The sequence below is a fragment of the Nannobrachium achirus genome (genome assembly GCF_963921795.1).
Source record: "Nannobrachium achirus genome assembly, chromosome: 11".
NCBI classification, from domain to species: domain Eukaryota; kingdom Metazoa; phylum Chordata; class Actinopteri; order Myctophiformes; family Myctophidae; genus Nannobrachium; species Nannobrachium achirus.
The window spans coordinates 22,837,454-22,849,547 of NC_137820.1; the positions used below are offsets into that span (position 1 = coordinate 22,837,454).

The 12,094-nt window shown below is 44.9% G+C and overlaps 1 protein-coding gene across 1 annotated transcript in view; it reads right to left on the reverse strand.

Annotated features, from left to right (window-relative positions):
- The window catches only part of wwox (WW domain containing oxidoreductase), a 306,800-nt gene that overhangs the window by 271,962 nt on the left and 22,744 nt on the right, over positions 1 to 12,094 (reverse strand). The window contains exon 5 of the mRNA XM_080736119.1: positions 9,567 to 9,673. Within this exon, the coding sequence (XP_080592245.1) occupies positions 9,567 to 9,673 (107 nt within the window). The remainder of the gene's footprint in view (positions 1 to 9,566; positions 9,674 to 12,094) is intronic.

A 12,094-nucleotide genomic window follows, 5' to 3' on the forward strand; every position in this document is an offset into this window, starting at 1 on the left:
GTGGTCCTGGCTCGTCCTACGCTAGCCAGCGAGCCATTTTACATGGTCCGACGATATATTCCATTAAAAATGGTTTATAATACATTTTTGAGACCATATCTCTGGATTGTGTTTTTAGGGAGGCGGCGCGAGGTTTATTTACGGCGAAATCGCCGAAAAATGATCTTTAAAATGAGAAAATGCTAATAGCTATTGTGTAGCCATTTTCATCCGGGACCTTTCCAATGACGTGCACGAACGTGAGCACGCGCGTCACTGCAACGTGAGTCCCCGGATGCTAATACGCTCGCCTATGGGACAAACCCTGGCATTCTTTGGTGCCCTCTAGGGGCTGGCACTGGAAGCGTTAAGTGATAAGGACTTTCTTTGATGATGGCTAACCAGATTGCTGACATAGAAACATACTGTAGGGTTCTTCAAAAAATCTTAGAAGGATTCAAAAGACACTTATAGAATCGGGTCAAAATTCTAATTTTCACAACTTTTCAAAAATAGTAGATGTACAAGCTCGTATATCTGCTATTTTTCAATAGTTAAAGCATAAAATAACGATACACAGTACTGTGTACCCGTTCTGAAGGCGTTAAGTGCAAGCCTCGACGACGCCAACAACAATCTGCAGCGGATTTATCCGATCCACCTGGAGACGACGCAGTGGTGTGTCAGCACATGCATAAAAACTGCCTACTTGGTTTTTATTAGGAAAGAAACCAGCCCGCGTTGAGAGTCATACCGCATCATCGCTTATGAGCGAGCTATCTTTTTTACACATAATTGTGTATCATTATTTTATGCTTTAACTATTGACAAATAACAGATCTACAAGCTCGCAGCGCGGCACTCTATTGTTGAAAAACCGTGAAAATTTGAATTGTGACCCGATTCTATAAGTGTCTTTTGAATCCTTCTAAGATTTTTTGAAAAACCTATGTTTCTATGTCAGCAATCTGGCCAGCCATCTTCAAAGAAAAGGTCCTTTTCACTTAAATGGAGCTCAGTTAGTCTGTTCTTGAGAGACTAATATGTCAGTGGTTCTCAAACCTTTTCATGTGGAGGACCCCTAAAATGATATTTATTTGGCCACGGATCCGCAACTCAAAATATTTAGTTCCAGGGACCACCCAGGAGCAAAATTTGAGTTACAAACGTTCGCTTTGAAAATACATACAGTATATTCAAAGATTTGCACACATTTTCACGATTTTTTCAAAAATAGCAGATCTACAAGCTCGCAGTTCAAGGACCCCCCAGTTTGATATGCATTAGGCCACAGACCCCTATCTGATGTCATTTTGGTCCCTGGGACCCCAATCTGTTCTGTTGTATCATCAGTGTTATCAGTGCATTTTACTCTGAAGATGGTCCATTTGGTTCCATTCATTTATAGACTCTTTTGAGTTACAGACACATAAGGGACCATTTTGGTTCCTATAACAGTCAATCATTTGGCAGGTTACCGCCTGGAACTCCCCCCCCCCCCAAGGACCCCTGGGAGTCCCCGGACCCCACATATCAGTAGTAGACGGAAATGTCTGATTGTCTGGCTACGTGAGACTAGGGCTCAAGTGGTTAACGTCTAATGGAAACATGGTTAGAGTGTGCGTGCATACATCCATCCATGTGCATGCTATTGTTTGCGTGTCTGTTTGCCACAGTACATAACCTCCTGTGTCATTCTGACAGGCCGTGTGGCCCGCTGGCCACCATGCCATGCCTCGCCCCTCCCTGCTGAGGCCAACAGGAAGTGACACGTATGAAATGCTGACCTGTTAGCTTGCAGAACACCCCCCCCCCCCACACACACACACACACACACACACACACACACACACACACACACACACACACACACACACACACACACACACACACACACACACACACACACACACACACACACACACACACACACACACACACTCACACACTCCAGGGGCCTCAGGATGCTGTGCTTTTTAGTCATTCTTCCTTTCTGTTAAACTCCTTCCGTACCCTGACTCTTTACTCTTTAGTCCCCCAGTCTCTCTTTCACAAAGGGCCTCAATAGGCCATCACCTCCTCTGTTTGCCTGTTCTCTCTACCTCTGTTTATTCTCTTACTTTCTTTCTGTTCCTTCCCCCCACAATGAGTAATAAGGAAATGGAGGTCCATTTCATATCCTAGGTCACCAAGCAGGACTCTTAACTCGCTCCTCTGCTACCAGAGAGGATAGCAGAGATCACAGTTAAACCTTTTGTTTTAGGGAAGTCTCAAGGGTTTTGGATAATTCTTATTCTTATGTTTTCCTCACCATTCCTCCTCTGTCTAGTGATGTCCATCGTTCATTTCATAATGAGGTGCAGTCATCAAGTGATATTTCTGATTTTGTTCGTTAAGTAGTCTTGCATAACCAGACGATCAGAGATCTCTGCCTACAGATTGTGACCGAAGGTCACAGTTTAGTATGTGAAACGGCACATCATGTCTCTGTCCGTCTGTCTGTCTGGACGTGTACTCTTTTTTACGGTCTATGGGTTTGACATCACTGTGATGTCAGGGGAACCACTCCAGAATCCTTATTATGCCCATATATGGAGATCCCTAATGTCATCAATATTGAGCCCATATCTAACAGGACTTCATATGGGAATGCCCATATACAGTATGGAGGAAGACAGCCCATATCTGTGTGGCTGGTTCTACAGACAGGGATCTCCATATATGGGCATAAAAGGGATTGTATGTATGATGTCAGATGTCATAGACATCATAGGACTTTCACATAACGAATAACTGAGTAAACATGTTTGGGGTCTCACAGCATATCTCCATATACAGTACATGGATCTCCATATACGGGTACCAGGGGTCTCCATATATGCGTAACTGGTCCGATATACATCACTGGCCCGTTAGGTCGCTTGTCGCCCTTAGGCGTCTTATCAGTAAGTCTAGGGAAATCTATATTCAATGTATAGGCCGGGACACCAGAGAAAACAAGCACTAACAAACCTATGCCCACTACTTTGAAAACCACACTTCACTGCTGTGTCTGTTATGAGAGGAGACATTCTTTTTTCGATAAAAGAGTTACCAAGAATGAGTCTGGTTGCCACTCAGTACTTTAGCGCAGTGTTTCTCAACCACTGTGCCTGGGGACCTTTGGTGTGCCCCTGAGAAGGGTCAAGTGTGCCCCTTGAAACTGCTTGAAAGCCAGTATTGTATCTATCATTTTAAAAATGATTTAAACTAGTGAAAACAGCCGATCTACAAGCACACAACGCCTCGCACACTGTTGTGCGACAGCCTTGTATGATGAAGCAGGGCTTTACTCTGCGAAGAAACATACACATTTGAAACTTGGAGATGCAAGGTTTCTTCCCGACAGTGACGATATTTACACCCCGTGTTATGTTGGTGTGCCCACGGATTCTTGGGACATGAAAAGTGTGCCCATGCAGAAAAAAAGGTTGAGAAACAGTGCTTTAGCGTGTCAAGCTAAGTACCTGTCTGTCTGCCGAACTGACTGACCGCTCCTTATCCCGTGTCTCGGTCTGCCCGTCTCGCCCCTTGTCTCTCTGGCCTGTGTTAATGTGCTGTTGTTTGACATTGCAAGCGGCAGGCTGTTTTCTCCTCCCAGCAGCCTCAGTGGACAGTGAGCTTTAGCCTAATTGGTTCCAGAGCAGACCCTGACAGAGCTCTCCACAGTGGCTCATATTAACCCATTTAGGTCTAAGATTATTGAACGCTTTAACCGGTGAAAAATAGCAGATATACAAGCTCACAGCGCGGCACCGAGTGCCGCGCTGCGAGCTTGTAGATCTGCTATTTTTGAAAAAAGTCGTGAAAATGTGTGCAAATCTTTGAATATATGTCTTTTTAAAGCAAACGTTTGTAACTCAAATATTTGCTTCTGGGGGGTCCCTGGAACTAAATATTTTGAGATGGGGGTCCGTGGCCAAATAAATATCATTTTGGGGGTCCTTCACATGAAAAGGTTTGAGAACCACTGACATAGTAGTCTCTCAAGAACAGACTAACTGAGCTCCAGTTAAGTGAAAAGGACCTTTTCTTTGACGATGGCTGGCCAGACTGCTGACATAGAAACATATGGTTTTTCAAAAAACCTTAGAAGGATTCAAAAGACACTTATAGAATTGTGTCAAAATTCAAATTTTCACGATTTTTCAAAAATAGCAGATCTACAAGCTCGCTGTGAGCTTGTATATCTGCTATTTTTCAATAGTTAAAGCATAAAATAATGATACACAAAATGTGTACCCGTTCTAAATGGGTTAATACACCCCGTACCCCCCCTCCCTGACACATACACACAACCATATTAATACTACCCCCACCCCCCCAACCCACCCGGCACCCACACGCCACATTCGCACACAAACATGCACACGCGCGCACACAACAAGCAGCCATCACAAACACGGCAATCAGCGGCTGGCTCGCTAATTAAGGCCCTTACAAAGGATCTTATTAGCATGTGTTGTGGAAGAGGGGGCGGCGGGGGAAATGGGCATTTTGGGTAAAAAGAATAATAACAATAATACAAGATCCAGACGGGTGCGTGTGCATGTGCATGTGTGCGCGTGCGTGTGTGTGTGTGTGTGTGTGTGTGTGTGTGTGTGTGTGTGTGTGTGTGTGTGTGTGTGTGTGTGTGTGTGTGAGAGAGAGAGAGAGAGACATGTGTATTGTTCTACTCGGGGGGCCAAGGGCCTTGGTCGACCCACCGAGCACTGGGCTGCTTCATCTCCGGGGAGTCCATTACAGCTCTCAGAGGGAGACGTCAGAGTCAAAGATAAGCAGAATTTTAGAGGCAATCAGGAAAAATGAATCACTGGCAACGCAGGCAACGCTTTGGTTTTTAACCAGCAGCTTAGGCTGCCTGGGTTCTGTGAGAGGAATAGGAGATGGATCTGGGAGAAGGACGGTGGTCTGGTGCAAAGAACATGTAGCATATCGTCGGTGTCGGGTGGAAACCTTGTATGTCCAAAACCGTTCGTTGTGCATTTATCATTTTAAAAAGGATTTAAACTAGTGAAAACAGTCAATCTGCAAGATTGTAGATCTGCTGTTTTCACTACTTTTGTGCGACGGCCTTGCATTATGAAGCAGGGCTTTACTTTGCGAAAGAACGTACACATTTGAAACTTGGAGATACGAGGTTTCCACTCGACAACAACGATATAAGAACAGCAATGAAGAGCGTACAAATGTGTCTGAATGGATACATTTCAGAAAAAGATGAGGCAATAAACAAAAATGTGTCAGAACTAGCTTATAGTCACTGTCGGGCCAAAACCTCGTATTTCCAAGTTTCAAATGTGTACGTTTTTCCGCAAAGTAAAGCCCTGCTTCATCAGACAAGGCTGTCGCACAAAAGTAGTGAAAACAGCAGATCTACAAGCACAGTGCGAGGCGTTGTGTGCTTGTAGATCTGCTATTTTCACTAGTTTAGTTCATTTTTAAAATGATAAATACAAAACGAACGGTCCTGGACATACAAGGTTTGCACCCGACAACAACGTTATGGTAGATAAGGCCATCCAAATCTCCTTCTTTTCCACTGATTCAACCCGGTCCATTCCATTTCCCTTCGCTCGTCTGTCTTTGCCATCCGTCCGTCATCTCTCTGCCTCCATCTTTCTCCCCGGCATCCATCTGCTGGTTAATCCCCTCTCAGTTTTACTGTGGCTTCATCACAGCCTGTAAACGCAGCCCCCCTTGAACCCTATAAAGACGGCCTCGGCATCAGGGCTTATTGTAAAACACAATCATAAGGTAAATGGTTAGCCCCTCTCCACTGCGCTAAACTCCTCTAATGAGCCTGCTGGCGATTGGCGATACTAGCTTGGCGAGCAGCGGGCGAGAGAAGACGGCACGCTCTTATTGGAAGTAGGGATGGGACGATATGAAGATTTCATATCACGATTATTGTGACAAAAGAAATCCTGATTTACGATATTATCGCGATAATCAAAATCCATTATCCTGGGGTAGACATATGCCAAAAAATAGCAGATCTACAAGCTCACGACGCGTCGCATTGTGAGCTTGTAGATTGGCAATTTTTTGCCAAAGACCTTTGATAGAGAGTGAAAAAAGATTGTACAAGTATGTATATTATAAGTACCTTTTACCAATTATAGAGGGTGTAAGTGGTACCGGATATGCAGCTCGGCAAATAAAAGATGAAATTGATCCCAGTGCATGACGGAGGACGATGTCACGATAAATTAAATTTCCACGATACGATTATCGTGAGTGTTTTTTATTGCGCTAAACGATAATATCGCTTATCGTCCCATCCCTAATTGGAAGGAGTCCTGCCATGTAGACAGAAAAATAAAGAAATATGATTACTTCTTCACCCCAACTTTATGATATTCATATCCGCTGAGAACATGACTCTGTGCAGTAGTAGAGAGACAGAAGACGGGGAGAGGGTTATTCAGGCGTGCCGTGGGTTTGAAACCCGCTGCTGTGCAGCACATTGTTCTGTTGCTACAGTAGCTGGTCCTGGCAGAACAGAGCATGATTGGCCGGGAAGGATGTGACCCTCTGACCCTGCTCTTCCTTAACAGCCAGTGACCTGCCCATTATCCACAATGTGTGTGACCTGGACATTATTATAGCCACTGTCACAAGAAGCCCATCTCTCCTCAAGGGATGGGACGATATGAACATTTCATATCACGTTTATTGTGACAAAAGAAATCGCGATTTACGATATTATCGCGATAATCAAAATCCATTATCCTGGGGCGGAACATTTGCCAAAAAATAGCCAATCTACAAGCTCACAACGTGTCGCTTTGCGACGCGCTGTGAGCTTGTAGATCGGCTATTTTTTGGCAAAGACATTTGATAGAGAGTGAAATAGGTGCCATGGCATTGGTCCGAAGGTTCATTAGTCCGAAGGTTCATTAGTCCGAATTTGTTAAGAATACTATGCCTAACTCTAACTCTAACCCTAACCTCAGTAACCCTAACTAAATTCGGACTAATGAGTTCGGACTAATGAACCTTCGGACTTATGGGAAGTCCCCAGTGAAATAAATACTGTATCAAGTACATATATTATACCTATATATATACATATATTAGTACCTTTTACCAATTCTAGAGGGTTTAAGTGGTACCGGATATGCAGCTCGGCAAATAAAAGGTGAATTGATCCCAGTGCTGGATGGAGGACGATATCACGATAAATTAAATCTCCACGATACGATTATCCTGAGTGTTTTTTTATCACGATAAACGATAATATTGCGTATCGTCCCATCCCTAATCTCTCCTCACCCCTGTTATGAAAGCTAGAGCCGCCCCACGTACACTTACTGTACACACAGAGAAAGAAAGCACCAAAGACAGACAGAGAAAGCGAGAGAGAGAGGGGGGGGAAAAGAAAGCGGCTATTGTGAGTAACGACAGGCAGGTAGTTAGAGGTCAGGGGGTCCCGTGGTATCGGGGACGGCAGCTCAGCTCTTTGGCAGCCGGGGCGGAACTTTGGGAGTGACCTGGAAGCAGATATGATGACCTTTTGTGCGGCGGACCCCCAAAATATAGCCTCTTATCAAAATGACCTTAGTGTGGGAGCATGGGAAGGAGAGGAGAGTCCATCCATCAACTTTAAGATTAATCCTCCCCGCTATTCTTCTCGCGAATCTATTAATAATGTCACCAGAGGGGAGAGAATTTGCTCTAAAGATTTATTCTGATATCGTGACTTTTATTCATTAACTCTTTTACTGCTTCGAACGTCAACGCTCGCCCCAATTCTGACCGTGGCGCGTCGCCAATACGAACGCTCGGTCTTTTACCTTGTTTGATCACTGTAAGCTGGTGAGGGGTCGCGCGGGTGTGTACCGTAAAAACAGCTCCCGTAACGCTGCTCTCAAATTTCCGCCACACGTGAACATCAATGGATGGCCAATTCACTTCCTGGCTGTATTCTGTGGACCTGATCTAGAGAATGCATTTCTACGCTCTGAACTATGGAAAGTCGGGAGTGCCATTTCACATTCATTCATTGTATAAGGCTTCCCTCTGCCGTCGGTTTGGCTACAGTACAGATATAAGTGTCCATTGAAAAAGATTATGTTTGGAAATAATCCATAGATAATTTTCTATAACATCGCAAAGGAAAGCTACTTTTTGATGGCACCAGCACAAATAAATAAATAACAAATATGGCAGTAGAACTGTTAACCTAGTAGTGTAGGGGGATTCCTTATGAAGGAAATATGGTGTGGGTGGGCTTGGGGGAAGTCTTACTTTGTGGAGGACGCTCGCTTTGGACTTAAATTGGCTCGATGTTGCGACGGAAAAATCATTATGCACATGCCATTGTTACTACAGGAAACAGTGTCATTCACTCACTCGAGCTCACTGAATTAGTTCATTTTTTTTAAAGCAGTTCCAAACATGAACGTTTTTCATCCGACAACGTCTCGGTTAATTCCACGGGGCGGAGGAACGCGCGTGAAGGGCTGAAAATCAATTGGACTATGAAATCCGGCATTTAGATCAGAGCTTTTCCACCCTCGCTCATTTAGACAAAGAGGCCGCATTAATAGATCTGTACACTGGATTTCACACTGCGGAGCAGCCCTGACAGCCTCGGGGCTTAGTTCAATTAGAGACTTGGGGGAGTTTAAACACCGCAGCCCTACTCTTACTCAAAGGCATTTGTCTCTCTCTCTCTCTCTCTCCCTCCCTCCCTCCCTCTCTCCATATCTGCACTGAGCACTCAGCTCTCCTCCGTCTTCAAGTCCCCCTCTCTCTGTAATCAACCCAGTGCTAATGGCTTATTCTTTCTGCTTCAGCACCCACATTTCACTTGTTTATTTTCCCACACTCGTAAATCTGGGGACGCGTCACGAGCACTGCGATATTAGAGCAATAATCTCAGGTAATTATCAGATGCCCTCTCCCTCCCTATACCCAGTCCCTCCCCTCCTCCCTCACCAATCCATAGCACCCCCCCCCCCCCCCCCCCCCCCTCCAATACTAGACCTCCATACTTTTCCCTCTTGTCACTGAGAGGAGAGAAGCAGGCTTGCAGTTTTTCAGAACACACCGTCTTGGCAGGGGGCCTATACGCATATCGTCGTTGTCGGGTGGAAACCTTGTATGTCCAAAACCGTTCGTTTTGCATTTATCATTTAAAAAATGACTTAAACTAGTGAAAACGGCCGATCTACAAGCACGCAACGCCCGTTGTGTGCTTGTAGATCAGCTGTTTTCACTACTTTTGTGCGACGGCCTTGTACGATGAAGCGGGGCTTTGCTTTGCGAAAGAACGTACACATTTGAAGCTTGGAGATACGAGGTTTCCACCCGACAACGACGATATGGATCATGCGCAAGTCCGTGTTCATGTATTCAGTATACTAACAGCGATCATACTAATCACTTTATTTACTCAAAGCACTGTTCTGAAAGCGTTTCCAGAGCACTTCGCGACGAGCAAAGCGTGAACAAAACATAACGGCTGTGTCGAGTCAGCCAGCCAGGCTGGTCGAACTTCATTGAGAAAAAAAAAAAAAAAAGGTTCCACTGCCACTCACCCACTCCTGCTGTATGAGGCTGACCGCCTTGGCAGCCCGGGACAGATTCCGACACGCCAGGATCACGTGAGCGCCGTGGAGGGCGAAGGACTTGGCCGTCTCGAAGCCTGCAGTGTGGAAGGGGAGACGGAAAGAGAGAGCGGGGAGGGGGGGGGGGGGGACACAGACCGACAAAGACGTGGTGAGGAAAGAGATGGCAAGAGCAGCAACGCTTTCAAGATTAAGCTATTTTTGAAGATAACTCTGGAGATTCTCAGGGCAGTCGGATCGGGGGGTTGGGGGGGAGGGGGGGGGGGGGGGGGGATTACAATCCCTATCAATTTTCCATGCAATTTCTTTCATTGAGGAAGCCTAGTGGTCTCGCGGAGAAAGTTAATCATTTCTCTCTGAAGTGATGGTGCTGATTGAATTAATGTGGTTGGGAGAAGTTCCCCCTTCTCCCTCCGAGATAGAAGTTTGGGCGTCCGACCACATGCGTGCAGGAGGTGTCAGCTCAGTGTACATCAGTACATGAGGAGTGAGCTTGGTTACTAATTATGTTGGTAATTATACAACGACGGCATCAATTATGCAAACAGCAGCCATTGTGTGGAGAGGAGAGAGTCAAGTGTTGAACAACTTAGCAGCCGCAGCGTTCAGGCTGAACCTTGGCGTGATATTACAGGCACATCAAAGGGCCGCCGATAAGGACATTTCTCCCATCAAATGAGGTCCTCTGATAGAAGCAGGATTTATCAGTCCAAGACTACTTCATGGCTCCATCCAAATCATGTAGTCCCGATAAAACTGACAAAAAAACGAAGATGGGGAGGGAGAAGTTCATTTCTAAATTGCAACTCTAAATGGGTCATTTCAACCCGTAGGTTGAATTAATTTATGGGATTCTTCTTTTTTTTTTTTTTTTCACACTTTATATTTTTTATTTCCTCTGACATTCACTGGTATCCTTCAAACGTTTTGCAAAACAGTAGGTCTACAATGGCACGAGGCGCGGTCAAAATGTTTCATTGGCGTTTATAATCAAAGACACTGAAGGAACAGACCTCCGAAACATATCGTCGCTGTCGGGCAAAAACCTTGTATCTCCGGGTTTCAAATTTGTAAGTTTTTTCGCTAAGTAAAGCCCTGCTTCATCATACAAGGCCGTCGCACAAAACTAGTGAAAACAGCCGATCTACAAGCACACAACGCCTCTTGTGTGCTTGCAGATCGGCTGTTTTCACCAGTTCAGTTAATTTTGTAAATGATAAATACAAACTGAAATACAAAACGAAATACAAAACGAATGCTTTTGGACATACAAGGTTTCCACCCGACAACGACGATAAACACGTACAAACACAGGCAAGCCAATACACAACTGCACAGAGCAAAGCGTGCCCTGATTGACAAACCAACGCGTACGGCTAAGTGATTGTGGCGACGAGGGTCTGAGTCGAGACGGCGGCGGCACGGCAGGCGGGGTGTATCAGACGGCGGATTAATATGAACTGTAATTAGATTATACGTCTTAATCTGATTTTCATTAAGAGCGAAACTGGGAGGCCTAATTGTGAGGGGAGGGTTAAGGAGTAATATCTATTAAAACTCAAAAATTGGAGCGGTATCGGAAGCCCTTTCTGACAAGTGAAGCATGGAATTAAATTATATGACACCTTATTAGGTGTAATGGAGGGGACTGCAGCTGTGTGTGCAGGGATCGTTTCGCTCGCGAGGAATGGAAATGAAAATAAAAACAACACGATTGAGAAATCAGCGGTTTCAGCTGCTGCGTGTGGTGTACACACACACACACACTGTGACACACACACACACACACACACACACACACACACACACAGTGACACACACACACACACACACACACACACACTGTGACACGCACGCACGCACGCACACACACACACACTGTGACGCGCACACACACACACACACACACACACACACACACACACACACACACACACACACACACACACACACACACACACACACACACACACACACACACACACACACACACACACACACACACACACACACACACACACACACACACACACACACACACACACACACACACACACACTTTAGAATCTACCTTCAAGATACGGATTCAAACTCAACACAAACACAAACCAGAAAAACGCCCTACTCTCCAAAAATGCCTTATTTTCACTATGATCCCATAAAAATAAGAAAAAAGTAAAAGCCCTCTCAAATGTTATGGAATTGTGTTGTAGTACTGCCCTAAGATACAGCACGTTCTAAAATCTAATGATGGAGTGCACATAAAAAAACAGCAAAAGACCTTTAAATTTACAAAAGTTATGAAAAGGGAGAAAGAAAAAAAAAACAGGATTCCAACACCATAAGTTAAGCAGTGATTATTTCATCCTCTGTAAATTGAACAAGAGTACCGGCTGCCTAGTAAACATCACATCGCACTCTCGCGCTCACTTGTTGTGTGTACAAACCATGAAAGTGAAATTAATCGACACCAGTGTTTTCCATAATAGAAAACAAAT